At 38.0% G+C, this 22,249-nt stretch overlaps 1 protein-coding gene across 7 annotated transcripts in view; it reads right to left on the bottom strand.

Moving 5' to 3' along the window:
• PTPRA (protein tyrosine phosphatase receptor type A) overlaps nucleotides 1-22,249 on the bottom strand; it is a 167,530-nt gene that overhangs the window by 96,140 nt on the left and 49,141 nt on the right. For 3 of the 7 annotated variants that reach the window (XM_070247789.1, XM_070247794.1, XM_070247788.1), the window contains exon 2: nucleotides 10,462-10,534. The exons of the other annotated variants lie outside the window; for them this stretch is intronic. In XM_070247789.1, the coding sequence (XP_070103890.1) occupies nucleotides 10,462-10,488 (27 nt within the window). In that variant the 5' untranslated portion in view covers nucleotides 10,489-10,534. The remainder of the gene's footprint in view (nucleotides 1-10,461; nucleotides 10,535-22,249) is intronic. 7 annotated transcript variants of the gene reach the window in all.

Here is a 22,249-nt window from a genome sequence, read left to right on the forward strand (position 1 = left end):
TATTTGTACTATGGGGTATTACATAATTAAATTTATTAAAACTCTGTGGTGGGGCCGTTCTGGTAGCATAGTGGCTAAGTTTGCATGCTCTGCTTCGGGGTCCCAGGGTTTTGCCAGTTTGGATTCTGGGCGCAGACCTAGCACTGCTTGTCAAGCCATGTTGAGGCAGCGTCCCACACAGAAGAACCTACAACTAGGACATACAACTATGTACTGGAGCTTTGCGGAGAAAGAAAAATAAACTTTGTGGTAATGGTGCAGGAACAAATTAACAAGAAAGTCTGTATACGTAAGTATTGAGTATATGATAAAGAAAGGACTTCAAATGAGGAGAAAATGAATGGATTATTTAATAAATAGTACTAGGAAAACTGCTTAACTATTGCAAAAAAGGTAAATTAGCTCCTCATTTCACATAATATTCCAAAAACATATTACAAATGTTTTAGTTTTAAGTATAAATAATAATAAATAAAATACTATAATATATCTAAGTATAAATAAACTATAAAACAATTTGAAGAAAACATGTAACTATTTCTCTGTTCTTGAGGTGCAGTAGGACTTTCTAAACAAAAAAGAGAAACATCAAATAACTTCAAATATATAAAATATTTAAACTCTTGTATGTCAAAAAGACTTCATAAAGAAAATTTGAATCAAAATAAGAAACTAGGAAAAACATTTGCAAAATGTTGCAGGCAAAGGGTTAAATAACCTTATTAAATAAAATATTTACAAATCAGCAAGTACAAACACATCCACAGAAGGGAGTACAAAAGGTGGGAATAGGCATAAATATAAGTGTTTTACCTCTGAAATTGGCACATATTTATAAAAGAGATAATATCTAAATCTTCACAAGCTATGCAGAAATGAAACTCAAGGTAACTGTTCTAACTGTAATCTCTGTGACACATACCTATTGTCCTCACTTGGTACTTAGTCTATAATGCTGTGTGCCATACACTAAATTTGCTTTTTATGCATATAATACTTCTCCCCAATAAGATCAGAAGCCTCGCGCAGGAATTTTCTTAGTTTATTGTTTTCCCAACATGAAAATAAAAACCGGGGCCAGCCCCATGGCCGAGTGGTTAAGTGTGTGTGCTCTGCTGCGGTGGTCCAAGGTTTCGCAGGTTCGAATCCTGGGTGCAGACATGGCATCGCTCATCAGGCCATGCTGAGGCAGCGTCCCACATGCCACAGCTAGTAGGACCCAAAACTAAGAATATACAACCATGTACTGGGGGGCTTTGGGGAGAAAAAGGAAAAAAATAAAAACCTTTAAAAATAAATAAATTAATTAATTTAATTAAATTTAAAAACCTACACATAATAAGTATTCAATATTGTTGGTTAACAATGTTAATGAAAATTATAAAAATCTCTCAACCATCAACTTAAAAGTGAATAAAAAGTACATCTGTTACAGACTAAATGTTTGTGTCCCCCACGCCACTCAATTCATATGCTGAAGCTCTAATCCCCAGTATGATATTTGGAGATGGGGCCTTTGGGAGGTAACTGGGGTTAGATTAGATCACGAGCATGAGACCCTAATGATAGGATTAGTGGTTTTATAAGAAGAAAAAGAGATAACTCCCTCCTCCTTCTCTCTCTCTCTTACACATGCACCAAGGAAAGACCACATGAGGACACAGCGAGAAGTCTCATCTCTGCAACCCAAGGAGAAAGTTCTCACCAGACACAACCCCTGCTGACACATTGATCTTGGATTTCCAGTCTCTAGAACTACAAGAAATAAATTTCAGTTGTTTAAGCCACCCAGTCTGTGGTAATATCATGCATCTTTAGGTGATTTCATCATTGTGCAAACATCATAAGGTGTCCTTACACAAACCTAGGTGGTATAGCCTATTGCCCCTAGGCTACAAACATGTGCAGCACGTTACTGTACTGAATACTGTAGACAAATGTAACACAATGTTAAGTATTTGTGTATCTAAACATAGAAAAGGTATATAATGCAGTATGTATGTGTATATATATATATATATAAAATATATAAATGCAGTATAAAAGAAAAAGATGGTACAACTGTGTAGTGTACTTATCATGAATAGAGTTTGCAGGACTGGAAGTTGCTCTGGGTGAGTCAGTGAGTGAGTGGTGAGTGAATGGGAAGGCCTAGGACATTACTGTACACTACTGTAGACTTTACAGACACTGTAAACTTAGGCTACACTAAATTCATAAAAAATATTTTTCTTTCTTCAACAATTAACTTTAGCTTACTGTAACTTTTTTACTTTATAAACTTTTTCACTCTTGTATAATAACACAGCTTAAACTACACATTGTATAGCTGTACAAAAATATTTTCTTTATGTCCTGATTCTACACAACTGGCAGCACAGCAGGTTTGTTTACACTGGCATCACCATAAACACATGAGTAATGTGCTGCACTACGACATCATGATGGCTACGACATCACCAGGTGATAGGAATTTTTGAGCTCCATTATATAATCTTATGGGACCACCATCATATATGTGGTCCACTGTTGACTGATACATTGTTATGTGGCACATGACTCTATTTTGTTATGGTAGCTAGAGTGAACTAAGAAAATCTCCATTCCATAATTCCCTAATTACAAAAAAGTGTCATGCTGATTTGTGGATTATTCATACCATCTGGTTTTGCCATTCCTATCTCAGGCTGCCAACCACAGCTCAGAAGTGTCCACACTCGGGGCCTCAGTGCTGTGCAAAAAGCATTCTTCCTTTGCCAGTTTCTAGTACAACAGCCCAAGCTCCCTCTGGACAGATGGCTTTAGTGACAAGAAGACATCACCTCTCCCTCCTTCTCTGTAGAGCCTCTATTCTCTCTGTTTAGACAGGAAGAAGAGATTCTCTCATCCTTTCAAAGGCTAATCTCTGTGGCCTTGATCCCATTTGAGATTTTTCCCCCAAAATAAGCCTTTCCTTCTGGCACCTTCAATCTTTCCCTCTCCAGTTCTCACCTCCCTCTGTTTACAAACAGGCAGAGATGTTCCAAACAGATTTTTAAAAATGCAAACAAAATAATCTCCTCATTTAACCCCACAGCCCTCTCTTTTCCCTTCTTTCCTCATTCCACCAAGATGTACCTTGCTTTTATTTCCTCATTCCTACCTCTCCTTAACAACGTCATTATGTTCCTAACACCCTGACTCTCAACTCTACAAATAACTTCCTGATCAAATCCAATTTTTTTCCTCAATTTTCATTCTCCTTAACTTGCATTTGACACGTGATCGTTATCTCCTTTCTCAAAAGCATCTCAGTTTCCTGGTTTTCTTGACACAATGACTATTCAATTTTAGCTCCAATACCTTTTCTTCCTCCACCATTCACACGTTAACATTTTATTTGGGTTCTATTATGGGCCAAGCACTGCACTAAATGTTAGGGATGCAAGGAAGAAAAACACAAAGTCCTTATCTTGAAGTTCATGTATTCATTTTCCAGTTCATTCACTCAACAAACCTTCACTGAAAAGTCAGGCACTGTGCCAAGTGCTGGGTTTAGAACGCCAATTAATACCAGTCCTTGTCTTCAATGAACTCACGGCCCACAAGCAAACTTTTTTTTCATGTCCCCAACTTACACTATATACTCCTTGAGAACAAAATCCAAGTCTTCTACTTCACTCAGCAAATGCCCAATACACGTGACGAACAAAAGACTAACACTGCTTGGTTTACAAACATACTAGTATATTTTTCATCATACACAAGAAATTGAGAAAGCAATTATTTCCTTAGAGAGGCAATAGGGTGGAGTAAAAGAAGCGTGGAATGTGGAATCACACAAACTTACATTTGAATCTTAGCACTGACACTCCTATAGCTTAGAAAAGCTCTTGGTATTTAACTTTCGAGTTTTCATCTCCTCATCTTTAAAACAGCAATCTCTCCCACTACTATCAGAGGATTGCTGTATTATAAAATAATATATGTAATACACATGTAACTCTATCTCTATGTTATAATGTAAGCCCCCTATCACAACGTCTAGTACACAGCAGGCACTATCCAAGTTTCCCTCTTCACGAGTTCCTTATGTTTCTTTGTACTCACTAATCCTTTACTATGACCAAAATGACCATTTATTTGTATTCAATTTATACATTTCTTTGCCTTGATTTTTATGGCTCAGATCAAGCCCTTACCTTAATGTACACCTTCAAGATGAGGAACTCAAATACAACTCATTATTATAAAACTCAAATTCCTAAGACTTTACACAAACTTTTTCCCTAAGAAGTGTTCCACATGTTCCTTGAGACTTCAAACTTGCACAAGTAGTGATGAGGATGAAATCGGTAACAAATTTATATTAACAACAACAGCTCACTCTGTCTCTCATTTCCACAGCCACTATGGGATGTGGTGAGGGGTTGCGAGCTTATTGAGGGGTTCTTCTGCCATAAACTAGAAATCTTCTGACTTTAGGCAGCCTGGCTTGGGTTACGTCGGGGTAGCCCCAAACTTTTAAGTAAATTTTCTTCAGTCAGTGCCTGCTTCACTACCAGCATTTCTAGGTCCTGAACCTCTCCTACTTCTGCACAAGGTACCTACCACCACTCTCCAGAGCCAGAGCCCACTCTATGAGTTCTCCAGGCTATGGCTTCTTCTACCTAGTTCCTCTCTTCCATCAATTCCCTATTTTTCACGAACCTTAAAATCCCTTACCTACAATGAGCCCTACTCCCATTTTCTCATTGTTAAACCTTTTTTATTCCTCCACTACCATTTCAATGAAGTGTTATAAGGGAGAAAACATAAATAAATGTTTTTAATCTGCCATCATGAACCAGAAGTCTGAAACTTGATTTTTTTTCGCCCTAAATTTTGGGTTTTTTTTTTTGAGGAAGTTTAGCCCTGAGCTAACTGCTGCCAATCCTCCTCTTTTCACTGAGGAGGACTGGCCCTGAGCTAAATCCATGCCCATCTTCCTCTACTTTATATGTGGGATGCCTGCTGCAGCATGGCTTACCAAGCGGTGCCATGTTGGCACCCGGGATCCAAACTGGCAAAACCTCAGGCTGCTGAAGCTGAACTTAACCACCGCGCCACCAGGCCGGCCCCTTGCCCTAAAATATTTTATGGTCATTTTTTGATGTCAGTATATATAATCTTACCTCACACTCATTAATGACTACATAGTGTTCAAAAGCAGGGATGTACATTAAAAAATAAGAAAGAATGTAAGAAAAAATAAGAAAGAACACACAACAATGGCTAAATAAAGCTGGAGAGATAAGAAGAACAAAATAAAGGAACTAATGCTATGGTCAGGTGTTAACCCTCAGAGAGAAAAAAAAGAGTGTGAGAGGGAAGGTTTTATGAAAACAGTAAACACACTGACTCTATAAACCTGGAGCAGTTGATACATATTCCAGGGCAAAACCCTGCATTCTTTAAAGTGTAACAGCCAGCTGACAAGCCCAGCCTATGTACTTACAACTCTTACTCAACTTTCTAACTTTCATTCTTAAAAGTGAAAGAACAGGGGCCAGCCCCGTGGCCGAGTAGTTAGGTTCGCGCACTCTGCTTTGGTGGCCCGGGGTTTCACTGGTTCAAATCCTGGGCATGGACATGGCACCGCTCATCAAGCCATGCTGAGGTGGCATGCCACGTGCCACAACTACAAGGACCCACAACTAAAAATACACAATTATGTACCAGGGGGCTTTGGGAGAAAAAGGATAAATAAAATCTTAAAAAAAAAAAAAGAAAGAAAGAACAGACAAGGATCACCACACAAAGATAAACAAGGAGAAAAAGAAAATGACTGAAGGAAAAAGGGAATATTCCAGGAAAAAAATCAAACTTCAAAAAACTACTATCTTCAGAGAGAAAAACAGAATGCAATCTTTAAAAATCAGAAAACAAGAAACAGTTCTAGAAAATTTTTTAAGCAAACTGAAAAAAAATTCAATAGAAGCATTGAGAGATAAAGTCATGATAATTTCTCAGAAAAGAACCACAGTCAAAGAGTTCAAAAACAGGAGAGGAAGAACATTACATGATCAATCCAGAAGGCCTAATATCAAAAAGGGTTTCCGGCAGAAAGAAGCAGGAAAACGGAGGGGAGGATATTACCTAAGAAAGTAACATAGACAATTCATTACACACAAAAAACATGAGTTTTCAGTTTAAAGGGGCCTACACCAAGTACACCATTATGGTATTCTAGAATATAGGGAATATAAAAGAGAAGCTTCCAGAGAAGGGAGAAAATAAATTTCCTACAGGAAACAAAATGAGACTAAATTTTTACTTCTGAGCAACAATGGATTTGTCAGAGGAAACAGAGCAATGACTTCAAAGTTCTGAGGGAATATAATAATCTGCAACCTAGAATTCTATAACCAACCAAACCATCACTCAAACATGGGGGAATAAGAGACATCAAAAAGAGTCAAACTTTATCTGCCATGTACTCTTTTTCTCATGAAGTTACTTGAGAATTAATTCCAGTATATTAAAAAAAAAAATTAATGAAAAAAAAAAGGAAGACTGAGATCTAAGATCAGTGGACTGGATCCAACTCAAAAATGCAGTAAGGAAAATCCCAAGAAAACAGCTGTGCACATAGCCTAAAACACAATTAGTACAAACTGGAGCAGGGTCTTGACACACTAGAATGTGTATGATTGAGAGCCTGGGGAAAAGAAAGCTAATAATAAAGACAGATAAGAAAAAATAAAATTAGAAACCCCAGGGAAAAAATTATAAAAGAAAGTCATAGTCCAGGGGCCGGCCCCGTGGCCGAGTGGTTAAGTTCACATGCTCTGCTTTGGCGGCCCAGGGTTTCGCCGGTTCAGACCCTGGGCCGTGGACACGGCACCGCTCATCAAGCCATGCTGAGGCGGCGTCCCACATGTCACAACTAGAAGGACCCACAACTAAGAATATACAACTATGTGCCAGGGGGCTTTGGGGAGAAAAAGGAAAAATAAAATCTTAAAAAAAAAAAGAAAGTCATGGTCCAAATATGAAATAAAGATATGACTGGAAGCAACTGATAGTTTCAAGAAGAGAAGTAATTTTTTCTTCATTTTCTCATTTGAACAGCCCAGGGTCCATGACATTGAACCTATAGAGAAAGAAATATAAACCCAGGAAACAATGTTTGGCCTGACAGTACACAGTATTTACTTACTATAATAATGTAAATATTGTTTACTGGCTTTCCAGTTTTATGGACAGACCATGAAAGGCTTGGTTGTGTTCTGAGGACAGAATGCAGAGGTTAACAATTCTGCTAGGTTAAATTGAAAACTGTATCTGACAGAAAGGCAGGGTACTAATCTCATCTAACAAAGAGAGGGAGTCAAGAAATACTGTTCAAACTTAACACAACAAAAAACAAAGGTTCTGGAGCACTTCTGATAGTTAGAAAAGTAACCAACTTGTTATGGCTGATTTGTGTCCTCCCAAAAGTCCTAACACCCAGGACCTGTGAATGTGACCATAGGTAGAAATAGGGCTTCTGCCGATGACCGAGATGAGGTCATTAGGGTGGACCCTAATCCAATGACTGGTACAGTTATAAAAAGGGAAATTCAGACACAAAGGCAGACATAAATTTAGAGGGAAGATAATATGAAGACACAGGGAGAATGCCATTTATAAGCCAAGAAATGCCTGAAGCTATCAAAAGCCAGGTGAGAGGCAAAGAACAGACTCTCCCTTATTTTCCTCAGAAGGAAGAAACCCTGCCTTGCCAACACCTTGATTTCAGCTCTCTAGCCTCTGGAAACGTGGGACAATAAATTTCTGTTGTTTTAAGCCACTCAGTTTGTAGTCCTTTTTACAGCAACCCCAGGAAACTAATACTTAACAGAAGAACAAAACGTAATGCAAGAATCAGATGGGGAGTGTGTGAGGTAAATCTTCATCTTTCATATTGGAGAAGCAGAAAATTGTGTTGATTTTTTTTAAAGGTTAAAAAAAGAAACAGCAACATAAATATATAATCTAGAATTATGGAGGTCATCAAAAAGTCTCAAAACAATTAAAGACTGTCTCAGCAGAGTTGGATAGGAATTGAAGAACACATTTATTTCAGGTTCTCTTGCAGTTTTCTTCTTTATAACTTTGTGTAAGCATATTACAACAAGAATCAGAATTTAAAAAACAAGTTATAGAACATCCATGGTATAATCTCACTTTTGAAAAAGAACTATGATAATCTAATTTTAAAAATGGACAAAGAACGTGAATAGACATTTCTCCAAAGAAGATATACTAATGGCCAATAAGCAAATGAAAATATGCTCAACATCACTAATTTTTAGGGCAATGCAGATCAAAACCACGAGACACCATTTTACACCCATTAGGATGGCCATTATCAATAAAACAGAAAATAACTGTTGGTGAGGATGTAGAAAAATTGGAACCTTTGTGCACTGCTCGTGGGAATGTAAAAATGGTGCAGCCACTGTGGAAAACAGCATGGTGGTTCCTCAAAAAATTAAACATAGAATTACTATCTGATCCAGCAACTCCACTTTTAATATATACCCAAAAGAATTGAAAGCAGGGATCTGAACAGATATCTATACACCAATATTCATAGTAGCATTATTCACAACAACGCAAAAGGTGGAGACAACCCAAACGTCCACTCAAAGATGAATGGATAAACAAATGTGGTATATACATACAACAGAATATTATTCAGCCTTAAAAACGAAAGAAATTCTGATACATGCTACAACATGGAAGAACCCTGAAGACACTATGCTAAGTAAAATAAGCCAAACACAAAAGGACAAATATTGTATGATTCCCTTTATACGTCAATAAGAAATTTTCACATATTGAGGTCTATGGAGTAACTATTCTGGTTTAAACCTGATTCGGCCTGAACCAAAGAAGCCTAACTTATGGCCTATCAAAGATACACTGTACATATGCTTTAACTGTTAAAGTAAAGGATGCATTAAACATTATCTCAAAGTAAAAGAATGCACTCTTTGAAGATAAGAATGCATACTTCCTTTCCTATGATGCCAGTATCAGACTCCAGAAGATAAGTTTCCTTTCTTGGACATCAAAGTCACGTTGACCTGCTAATCTGTAGCTAAATACCTCTTTGAAACTTTGATGAATATGTATCCTGGGCATGTCTGATGTTATGTTCTTTGTTCTAAAAACGTATAAACCATGCTTCTCTGGAATGCCTTCCTGGGCTAGTAGTCCTCAGCTTGGCTCAAGTAAAACTCATCTTACCCCTCTTATCTATAGGATGGGTATTGGTTATTTGCATCGACAATGTGGTACCTGGAGTAGTCAAATTCAGAGAAACAGAAAGCAGAACAGTGGCTGCTAGGGGTTCAGGGGAGGGTGAATGGCGAGTTAGTGTCTAAGGGGTAGAGTTTCAATTGGGGAAGATGAAAAAGTTCTAGAGAGAGTTGGTAGTGATGGATGCACAACAATGTGAATGGACTTAATGCCAACTAATTGCACACTTAAAAGTGATTAAAATGGTAAATTTTATGTTATGTATATTTTACCACAAGATAAAACAAACACATTAACACGTAAAAGCTTTTCAGTGCTGCTCTCTCATACCTCCTCCTCCCACCTCCTGTCAGAGCAACCATTAGTCTGACTTCTATCATCATATCTTCTGGTAATTGAACTACATCTAATTTTTTTTGTCTGGCTTCTTTGCTTCAACCTTGTACCTGTGAGATTCATCCATGTTGCTGTATGGTAGTTTGTTCCTTTCTATAACTGACTAGAATTCCATTGTATGAATATACCACTATTTATCTATTCATCTATTTTTGAACACTTGACTATTTCTAATATTTTTGTCTATCATAAATAAAGCTACAGTGAACATTTATATGCAAGTCTTTGTGTAGACATACAGTTTCATTTCTCAAGGGTAAATACCTGGGAGTGGAATTGCTGGGTCATTGGATATATGTATGTTTAGCTCTGTAGAAAATACCCACAAGTTTTCCAAAGCTGTAGTGCTGGTTTGCACTACCACTTAAAACTTAAAGCAATGGGAAAGCTGAATACAAATCTGTTTTTCCTTTATAATACAAGTTATTTGATGCTACATAGACTGAGTATTGCATTCTTTGAATCTCTCAGTGCATCAGTTCTTCAACAAGGATGCATATCAGGATCGCCTGTGCTCCACTCATAGAAACTTTAATTCAACAAGGACAGTATGGCAGGGCACAGACTTGGGTCTTTTTTTAAAAAAGTTTTTTAAGTGATTCTGATTGATGACCAAGCTGAGAACCACTGCCTTAAACAATGATAATTATAACACTTTTAATCATAAAAAAATAAACTACTCCTATAGCTTGGAAATAAATGGAATAGGAGAGAACTTGACTTTATGTTTATTTTGTGAGGACACTAACTTGGGTGACAAAGCCTCCTTGCAAGCTCTGGTTTTATTTCTCGTACCTTAGTTATTTGAACTGCATCATCCATCACCACTCATCGGAATTCCATAAATATCTTTTTTCAGTTGTACCACCTGCAACCAAAGGATAAAACCTTTACAAAGATAGAAGAGCTCTATTTAAACACCACGGATTGTTCCCAGTAGAGGAGCACACTCAACAAGATGTCACACAGAGCTGTACTGAAGATTCCAGGAGCCACAGGACAAAGCTCCATCTTAAGTAGTTAGTTCAGATCACTGAAGAGCTCCTGAGAACCAAATTCAATGAGCAATTAGGTATTTCCAGTGGAGGCAGGATGAAGCACTTCTCCCTTATCTTGGATTAGTCCCACCAGGGGACATCTGGCAACATCTGACACTAGTTTTGATAGTCATACAAGTCATAAATCTACACGAGAGCCCTCTCATAACAAAGAATTATCCCCAAATGCCAAGGTTGAAAAACCCTGCATTGGTCAAAGACCCAGCTTCAGGTCTAAGCTCTGCAACGCATTAGCTAAGTGACCCAGGCCACATCTATTAACGTATTTAGGCCTCAGATTTTTCTCTTGGAAAAAGGGTATAGTCTGAATTTAATATTCTCTCCCATTCTACTTCTTAAAATACTAAAATAATCAAATTTATATTGAAATAATATCTGTTTACGCATAAACAATGGGCCAGACATCATACTGAGTGTTTTTATGTGTTCTACCTCATTTAACCCTCAAAACTGCCCTATAAGGTAGATGCTATCTTTAGTCTTGTTATTCACATGAACAAAGTGATGCACAGAGACTTGTCTAAGGTCACAAAGTGGTAAACAGCAGGGCCAGGATTTGAACGTGGTCATTCTGATTCTGGTGCCCTCATTATCATCATTATCTTCTCCATTCTTTTGGACGGAGGAATGAGTTGAAATTCACAGCTCACTAAACACTATACAGGACTGTAGCTCAGAAATGAAGAGACACCATTTTTCAGCTACAAATGACCCAAGCTTAAGAAAAGATCTGAAGCTGTTGAAAACCTGATGACACAGGTTGCTTATACCTTGCACTGACACTGTAAAAGGCCTTTCAACATGAAGGACCTTAAGAATGTTCACACTTTTCAATCTATTTTACTTCTGGGAATCTATTCAAAGAAAACAATCCTAAAGAAAACAATCCTAAATACAGTAAAGAACTTCATACAAAGATAGCATTGCTGTATTTTTATTAATATGGAAAATTTAGAGTCGTAGGAAATGGATATATAAAGTAAGCACTGTTAGAATATTATGTATCCATTTAAAAAGTTTATGAAGACTACAAAATAACTCACTTATGATAAACAGAAAAAGCAGGACACATTTTTTTTACATTTCTTATTGTGTTAAAATATACATAATGAAAAACTTATCACCTTAACCATTTTTAGGTGTACAGTTCAGCAGTATTAATTACATTCACATTGTTGTGCAACCATCACCACCACCATCCATCTTCATAAGTCTTTTCATCTTGTAAAAGTGAAACTCTATACCTATTAAACAATAACTCTCCATTCTCCTCTACCCCAAGCCCCTGACAACCCACCATTCTACTTTCTGTCTCTATGATTCTAACTACGCTGAGTACTCCATATAAGTAGAATCATACAGTATTTGTCTTTTTGTGACTGGCTTATTTCACTTAGCATAATGCCCACAAAGTTCACCCATGTTGTAGCATATCGCAGAATTCCCTTCCTTTTTAAGGCTGAATGATATTCTACTGTATGTATATACCACATTTTGCTTATCCATTCCTCTGTCGATGGACTTTTGGGTTGTTTCCACATTTTAACTATTATGAATAATGCTACTATAAACACTGATGCACAAATAGCTCTTCAAGATCTTGCTTTCAATTCTTTTGGGTACATACCAAGAAGTGGAATTGCTGGATCACATGGTAATTCTATGTTTAATTTTTTGAGGAACCTCCACACTGTTTTCCACCACAGCTATACTATTTTACATTCCCACCAACAGTCCACAGGGTTCTAACTTCTCCAGATTCTCACCAACACTTGTTTTGTGTTTTTTTGATAGTAGCCATCCTAATGGGTGTAAGCAGGACAGAACATTTTATGTCATGGCAGACACAAAGATATACTGCTCAGATCCCTTCAAGAAAGGACTTGCTGCCCAGCTACAAGGGATGTGGTTAGCTGACAGCTTCCTGCTGTTAGTTCCTTCAGAATCCACCTCAGCTTTCAAGCTGAGGGCACCCTTCCCTCAGGACGGCCCCAGACAATGACTAGGCAATGTGGTGGTACAATGGCCTAGCCATTTCCATCCAGTGAGGTACTCCTCTATCAGGCAATCTGGGCTGCCAGAGACTTTGTCAGGTGTGCACTGCAGTCTAATGGCTTCCCATGCCCAATCCACTCCTTTCCCTTTTTCTTCACAGGCATCGCTCCCCAATAAGCCCTATTCTCTCCTACTCCACCTCAATCTGCTTTCCGGAGAACGCAACTGGCACATATATTAAGTGTATTTACACTGATGTAGAAACAAAAACCACTGGGGAAAAGAAAGACTCCCAATAAAAACCCTCAAAATGTTAACAATGGTGGGATCTCTGTACCATCCCTGCATTATTTAACTATTAGCTACTACTTGTACATAATAAAAACATTAAAAGAAGACTTTATGCTAGATTTTGCTCCTAATTTTTTTTTTTTTTTTTTAAAGATTGGCCCTGAGCTAAGGATCCGTTGTCAATCTTTTCTTTTTCTTCTTCTCCCCAAAGCCTCCCAGTACATAGTTGTATATTCTAGCTGGAGGTCCTTCTAGTTCTACTATGTGGGACACCGCCTCAGCATGGCTTGATGAATGGTGCTAGGTCTCCACCCAGGATCTGAACTGGTGACACTCTGGGCCACCGATGCACAGCATGCAAACTTGACTACTCAGCTACAGGGCCAGCTCCCTAAAGAAATATTCTAATGGCAAAATGAAGTGGTATTTTTTGTATACTATGTGCCCAAATTCACCCGGGGTGAATCATAACCAAACCACTGGTGTTCTCAAAAGAAGCGCATGCTCAGGTACTAAGGAACTAAAAGATCAGGCAGTGGACTTTAAGACATTTCATAAGCTCAGCTTCTTCATTTATTTAATTACAAGTTGTACTAGTTTAAACTAAAGGCTTTTAGAAGTCTGTTATGGAGCCTGTTCAGTTCACCGTCCTGTCCTCACAGATGAGATCAATGCCTCCGACAGGATGACAGTGACAGGGTGAGCAAAGAACAGTTGTTGGCCTTGTTTCTAAATCCTATGTCCATTTCTTTCCAGCTATACTGGTAATGTGTCTAAACGTAGGAAGCACAGTTGCATACAATTCCAAAAAAGGCTAAAATATTAAGATTATTCTAAGAACTATTCAAAATCTAGCTCTTTCTGTGAAAACTGAATGGTAGCAACTGATACTGTCATTTCAGGCAGTTTCCTTTCTGAGTACTGACTCCCTTAGTACATAAATAGGCTCAAGGCTGTATCATCTTAAAAAAACCTCTCTTAAACAAACTACAGCTCCAATGCCTTCCCATCCCAGCTATCACTCTCTCCTATTTCCCTCCCTCCCAGTCTTCTCAATAGTTCACACTGAGTGTTCTCTCCTCCCCTAACCTCAAATCCTTTGACATACACCCTCTCTTAGTATCCATAGGAACTGCTCTTGATAGAGTCAACAATGATCTAGAAAGGGGAGTTCCCAATCCTTATTTACTCCACCAAACTGCAGGATCTGACCACTCCCACAATTCCCATCATTACTCAATCAGCATTTCTTCTCAGTAGATCTAGAACAGCCCCTTAAATGTTGGATCCATCCTCAACCTTCTCATTCTACACCAGTAGTTCCCAAAGCTGGCTGCACATTAGAATCCGTAGGGGAACTTTTTAAATATCCCCCCATCCCAGCTCAAGTACATCATAATCTCAGGGGTCAGGGGTAGGAAGTGTGCCTGGCAGTGTTTGTTTGGGGGTTTTTGGTTGTTTTCAAGCACCCCAGATGATACCAATGTGCAGCCAGGGCTAAGAACCACTCCCCCCATCCACCTATCTGGATGTCATCTTTTCTTCCCCCATCTAACTCCAGCCTCAAAATCTCTTCAGAACCTAGATATACATGACCTTGCCTTCTAGACTTGCATAGCTCACAAGCACCTCTGATTCAAACAACCCATACTCCTAGAAATACGTTATTTTCCTCTCTATCTGTTCCTCCTTAACTGCTTATCTCAGTGGATAAAAATTGCCATCTACCCCAGGAATCAGCAAACTTTTTCTGTAAACAGCCACACAGTAAATATTTGGCTTTGCAGGCCATATAGCCTCTGTCACAATTACTCAGCTCTGCTGTTGTATCACCAAAGTGGCTACAAGCAACAGGTAAAGTTTAAGTATAGCTACAGGCCAATAAAACTGTATTTATGAACACTGAAATTTGAATTTTATATAATTCCCACATCATAAAATGTCATTCTTCTTTTAATTTTTCTCAACCATATAAAGATGTGAAGCAATTCTTAGTTTGTGAGCTATACAAAAACCGCCAGCAGCTCAGTTTGCCAACTCTTGTCTTCCTCCTTGTCCAAGCTGGAAATCCAAGAGTCCCAATACCTTCCTGTCCCTTAGCCACCAGAGTCAATTATTACCTCTAACAAAGTATGTGTCACAAACTACTGTAACTGTTTATGGCCTCCCTCAACTGACAGTAAGATCTTTGAGGCTAAGAATCATGTCTTAACAATATCCACAGAGCCTAGCAGAGCCCTTAGAATACTGCAAGCAATCTATAAAAGGACTCTTTCTTCCTATAAGTCTTTTCTCTAGTTCAAAACACAGAGAAAAACTCCACCAATACTGTGGTATAGCCTACTAATTTGAATCTTTCTTTATCCTAAGATATTAGTTTCTTTTTAGTTCAGCTTATTCTTGAACTTGACAGTAAGGTTTAAAAGGAAAATAAAAACACAGTAAATTTTAAAATGCATTAAATAAAACCTCAGGCAAACATGCAGCATATTCTTTACTAAGTACAAATAATACTCTTTACTATTCAGTGCATCAATAACTGCTTAATTTCTGTTTTCTGGGCACTTTTCTGCTTTTCAAGGCCAAGGAATGTTGCCTGGATCTTTGAAAAAACAGACTTGGTCAAATCTTGGAAGACGCCAATACAGTGGCTGATTACCACTAGAGCTGGGTCTGTGCACAGCCTCATGCTTTCAATGCACTTCTCCTTTCTAACATGTCAGCTTCCACTGTAACTACATTCGAAAGTCATTCAGTAAAAAAGGAAAAACCAGGCATGCTAAAAGAAAAAAGAAATAACCAGACATCTCAAAAAGCAGCAGCTGAACAAGGATGAGAATAATAACCATTTATTAAGTGCTTATTATGTGTCAGGCATTGTGTCCAAGTGTATATTGTACATTATTTAACATTATCATCAAAACAAGCCCAGGAAATAGATGCTTCGTTTCTCAGATGAAGAAACTGTGGCACAGAGCAGTTAAATAACTTGTCCGCAGTCAAACAACTGGGGGGTGACAATACTGAGACTCAAACCCAGGTATATCTGATTCCAAATCTCTGCTCTCATCTGCTAGTTGAATAGGGCCTATAAACAACGTATGTCAATAGCCGCAGGAGGAAATGGGCTTCCTCCAGAAGGAGGTGAACGGAAAGTTTCAAAAGCACTGTTTGAAATGTATCAAAACTGTCATATAATTACAAAACTCCTAAGTATGGCGCAATGTACATAGCCAGTGAGGCTTTCTAATCACTGTCTGACTGAATGAATAAAATAAATTGAAAGAGCCAATTCCTTGATGTAGCAGAACCTCTTACTCCAAGAATAGGAAACAAAATCTTGCAGCAAATTAGACACTGCCATGGTTCAGTTAACAGAGCCACTGCCAGAAAGTCCCATGCTTACTACAGCAACCACTGGTCTTGCTATTCACCAGGTTTCTGCCTTTCTGTTTCCTAAGGAAGTAGACAGGAAAATCAGGCTCCTGATCTCTTTTTTTAAAGAGGAGCTGCCATTTAAAAATAGAAATTAATAAATGAATATGTAAAAAGTAATTTTATACTGGGGCTGGCCCCGTGGCCGAGTGGTTAAGTTCGCGCGCTTCGCTGCAGGCAGCCCAGTGTTTCGTTGGTTCGAATCCTGGGCGCGGACATGGCACTGCTCGTCGGACCACGCTGAGGCGGCGTCCCACATGCCACAACTAGAAGAACCCACAAGGAAGAATACACCACTATGTACCGGGGGGCTTTGGGGAGAAAAAGGAAAAAATAAAATCTTTAAAAAAAAAAAAAAGTAATTTTATACTTTGGCTGACACCTAATATTTCTGTAAATTAAACTCAATCTTTAAAGCACAGTCTTATCTTTTTTATCTTGAAATACAGCAATCTAGAAAATCTAGTAAAATTCTCCAGCTACAAAAATCTAGAAATGCTGAATAAATGCTTACATACTTTGAAAAGCTTAGCTAAGTACTCAAGAAAGTAAAGAAAACTGTCATCAGCATGAAACAAAGAGCAAACCAAAAGCCAGAGCTGGAAGCACGTGCTGACCTCTGCACTGGCCCGAGAAGCATTTGTCAAGACATTTTAGTAACCAAGGGAAGTAGAAGAAAGAAGACAAGAAGCAGGAGAAAAGTAGAAAAGGCTCTTGAGAAAGGTGGAGAGTTGGATTCAAGACCTCTTCCAAAGTTATGGCACTCAAAGGCCTATGCTCTCAATGGAAATGGATCAAAAAAAAAAAAACCCCAAAACACCTGCATGAACAAGAAGACTAGAAAGCTTATCTGCCTCTGTTTGAGCTGTGGGTAAGGGGAGGAAAAAGCTCCCCTTGAGAATTTGAAACTAGAGGCATATGCTTCATAGCGATTTGGGGTCTAAATTCACTCTATCATATGATCCAGGAACCTCTTGATGAGAAATTACCAAAACTGGCCCATGCCAGTGATACCACTAGACATCTCTAATAGAAACAAAAGTAAAATCACTGCGGAAAGGCAGACCCTCAAGACAAAATGCACAGGATTCAGAAAACAGAACAGTCTCATAAAGACTATAAGTGTGTTTAACAGTGATTAAAGAGAAAAGCATCAAAACCATAACTAAGGCAAAAAAAGCATTAAAAAGAAGAATAAAATCAAGCAGAACAACCAAATGGAACTTTCAGAATAAAAAAGAGTCACTGAAATCTAAAATTCTGTAGATGGGTTAACCACTAGAGAAGACACGGCTGACAAGAGAATTAATAAACTGGAAAATATATCTGAATAATGTATCAAAAATGCTGCACAAAGAAATAAACATTACTGGTTTAGAAAAATATCTGGAGAAAAGTTGTAAAGCTGATTGTAAAATTTACACGGAAATGCAAAGAACTTAGAACAGCCAAAACAATTTTGATAAAGAAAAAGAAAGTTAGAATAATATCTGAGTTCAAAGAGTAAGTCCATTTTGCACTCTCTCTCCCTATAATCCAAATCATCCGAATAAGCTCCTTTCAGCAAACTGGGAATTATAAGAAAGGTTTGTCAACCTGATAAAAGCCATTATGAAAAACTTAAAGCTAACATCACTTAATGATGAAATACTGAATGCTTCCCTTCTAAAATTAGAAACAAGGCAAAGACACCCTCCCATTACTTTTACTGAACATTGCATTGGGGCATCCTGGTCAGTGAAATAAAGCAAGAAAAATAAATAAAAAGGCATCTATATTGGAAAAGAAGTAGTAAAACTGTCTTTATTTACAGAGAACGTGATCTTATAGATAGAAAACCTTAAGAAGTCTACAAAAAAGCAAAACTACTAAGTTTTTCAAAATAGCAGAATACAAGGTTAGCATAAAATATAAACATAGACATCAACTGTATCTTTATACATTAGCAATAAATAGTTTACAACTGAAATTTTTCAAAATACCATTTATAATAGGATTTTAAAAACATGCAAATTACTTAGGGACAAATTTAACAAAAGATGTGCAAGATCTGTACTCTGAAAACTACAGGGGCCAGCCCGGTGGCGCAGTGGCTAAGTTCGCACATTCTGCTTCGGTGGCCCGGGGTTCACCAGTTCAGATCCTGGGTGCAGACCTACACACTGCTTGTCAAGTCATGCTGTGGCAGGCGTCCCACATATAAAGTAGAGGAAGATGGGTATGGATGTTAGCTCAGGGCCAGTCTTCCTTAGCAAAACGAGGAGGATTGGCAGCAGATGTTAGCTCAGAACTAATCTTCCTCAAAAAAAAAAAAAAAAAAAGAAAACTCAAAACACTGCTGAAGTTAAAGAAAATAAACAAATGAAGAGAGATAATTTGCTCATGGATCAAAAGATTCAATGTTGTTAAGATGTCAATTTGTCCCAAATTCATCTACAGATTCAATGGAATCCCAATCAAATTCTCAGCAGAATTTTGTAAAATTTGACAAGTTGATTCTAAAATTTACATGGAAATCCAAAGAACTCAAAATAGCCAAAACAATTTTGATAAAGAAAAAGAAAGTTGGAAGACACACTGAATAAGACAGTATGCTATGGGTATAAGGACATATAAATCAAGAGAATAGACTGGAGAATCCAGAAATCAAACCACACACATATGATCAACTGACATTCTACAAAGATGCAGGGCAATTCAATGGGGATAGAAGAGTCTTTTCTACAAACATTGCTGGCACAAGTAGATACTCATATGGAAGAAATGAACTTTGACCCTTACCTTCATACCATACACAAACATTAACTTGAAAGGATATTAAATCTACACCTAAATGTAAAAGCTGAAAGTATAAGAACACATAAGAGAAAACTTCACAATGTTGACACGGTGTACTAATTTTATATTACTGCATAAAAAACATCACTAAGTTAGAGGTCAGAAGTCCAGGCAGAGCATGGGTGGATTTTCTGCTCAGAATCTCACACGGATAAACTCAAGATGTCTGCCAGGCTGTGTTCTCATCTGAAGCTTAGGACCTCTTCCAAGTTCACATGGTTGTGGTAGAATTCAGTTCCTTGCAGCTGTAGGACTAAAGTCCCTGTTTCTTTGCTACTTCTCATCCTGGAGCCATTCTCAGCTGCTAGGGGCCATCTGCAATCCTTGCCATGTGGACCCTCCATCTTCAAAGCCAGCAATGGAAAAATCTCCCTCTTGCTGAATCCTTCTCACGACTTCTCCTGGCTCTGACTTCTGGACTGAGACTTTAAGGGTTCATGTGATTAGGTTAGGCCTTTCTGCATAATCTCCTGTTTGACTCAAAGCCAACTTATTAGTAACTTAATTACACCTTTAATATCCCTTTTGCCACATACAGTCCTGCACTGCATGATGATGCACGACAGTGGTCCCATAAGATTAGTGCTGTACAGCCTATGTGTGTAGTGGGCTATACCATCTACACTTGTGTATGTACTGTAGGGGATGAAGAAAATTTTTGTCTACCTTTCTAGGTTCTTCTGGCTGGAATTAAATTGACATGAGATAGATTAACAGTAGAAAAACAAACAAGTTTAACCACATACATGGGAAAAACCCAGGAACACAAGTAACCTGCCAAAACTGCCAAAGCCCTCACCTTAATACCATCCTTAGCTAAAGACAAAAGAAGATGTTGAGGGTGGGGAGAGTCAGGGACTTCAAATGGAAGGGAGGCAACTCACAGGTAAGTGAAAAGAAGGAAATGTTTGGAAAACAAGTATGTGTTTGGCCACACAGAAACAGAAGAACACAGAGCGGGGCCCAACAAACAGGCTTTTCTAAGAAGGTTCCTACCTATCTACCACCTACTTCATGTTATGCTAAGGTGATAGCATGGTTCCTGAGAGAGGTTTTTTTTATCTGAATTCTTGTAGGCAGTTATGGGGGAGGCAACAAAAAAAACTGAGCCTTGTTTCTTAAAAATAATCAGCCTAATTAATAAATATCTTTTCCAGTTTTATTGACAGTGCATTTACTGTATCTCATTAAATAACAACAATACTGATGTAAAGCCAAGCAAAAAAAAAATAAAATAGTCGGCTTGAAATAATCCTCAAGTTAAAGAGACGCATTTTGGGGTGGCAAATTTTGCTCCCCTTCAGTACACTCCATGATATTTGCACAATGACAAAATCGCCTAAGGACACATTTCTCAGAACTATCTCCATCGCTAAGCTATGCATGACTGTCATGTAACATAATCACGGGAGTAAAATCCCATCACACTCACAGGAAGGAAATAATACAAGAGTGTGGGTCATCAGAGGTCTTCTTAGGATTCTATCTACCACAGATAGACAAAGACTTTTTTTTTTAAAGATTGGCACCTGAGCTAACATCTGTTGCCAATCTTCTTTTTTTTCTTCTTCTTCTTCTCCCCAAAGCCCCCCAGTACATAGTTGTATATTCTAGTTGTGAGTGCCTCTGGTTGTGCTATGTGGGATACCGCCTCAGCACGGCCTGACCAGTGGTGCCATGTCTATGCCCAGGATCTGAACTGGCAAAACCCTGGGCCGCCAAAGCAGAGCACACGAACTTAACCACTCAGCCACGGGGCCGGTCCCTGACAAAGACTTCTCAGATTTGACACAAAAAGCAGGAAGCATTTAAAAAAAAAAAAAAAGGGATAATTTAGACTTCACCAAAATTGCAACTTTCTGTTCTTTGAGACATCATTAAAAAAACAAAAAAGCAAACCACAGGCTGGGACAGAACACTTGTAAAATATATACATGATTAATGAACTGTATCCACAATATATAAGAAACCCTTACAACTCATGCATAATATTAACAAACAATAATCCAACAAAAAAATGGGCACAGGATTTAAGATGACAATTCACAAAAGCACATATACAAATGGCCAACAGGCACATAAACAGGTGCTCAACATCATTAGTCATTGGGAAAATGCAAATTAAAACCAGAATGATTCACCACCACAAATCCATTAAAATGGCTAAAAAATTAAAAGGCTGACAATATCAAGTGTGGATGTAGAGGAAGTGAAATTCTTGCACACTGCTGATGAGAATGTAAAGTGTAAAACTATGGAAGACAGTCTGGCAGGTTTTTATAAAGCTAAACATACACTTAAACCATAACATCCAGCAATTCCACTCCTAAGATTTACCTAAAAGAAATAAAAACATATATCTACACAAAGACTTGTATACACATGTTCCTGGCAGCTTTATTCATGAAGGAATCAAACTAGAAACAATGCTTATTAACATGTGGAAGACAGACTGTAGTATATTCACACAATAGAATACTACTCAGAAAAAAGAAAAAAAGGAACTACTAATATACCTAACAACATGGATGAATGTCAAAAACATCATGCTGAGTGAAAGAATCCAGAGAAAAGAGTACATACTATATGATTCAAGTTAAACAACACTCTAGAAAAGACAAATCTAATTAATCTACAGTGACAGAAAAGAGATCCATAGCTGCCTGGGGCCCAGACAGGGGAGCAGGGGGAGGAACCACTGAGAAGGTCACAAGGGAACTTTCGGGAGTTAAGGAAATGTTCTAATCTCAGTTGTGGTGATGGTTACTCAGCTATATAAATTTGGCAAAACTCATCCAAATGTATACGAAAAATTAATAGATTTTATTGTAAGAAGATTGATTATACCTCAATAAAGTTGATTTTTAAAAAGATAATCTCATTTAACACCTGATATCCTGAAGAGATGCCTACAATATAATCTTGATGAACAGTCATTCATAATAAACCCTACATATGATGCAAAA

The sequence above is a fragment of the Equus caballus genome, chromosome 22 (genome assembly GCF_041296265.1).
Source record: "Equus caballus isolate H_3958 breed thoroughbred chromosome 22, TB-T2T, whole genome shotgun sequence".
NCBI classification, from domain to species: domain Eukaryota; kingdom Metazoa; phylum Chordata; class Mammalia; order Perissodactyla; family Equidae; genus Equus; species Equus caballus.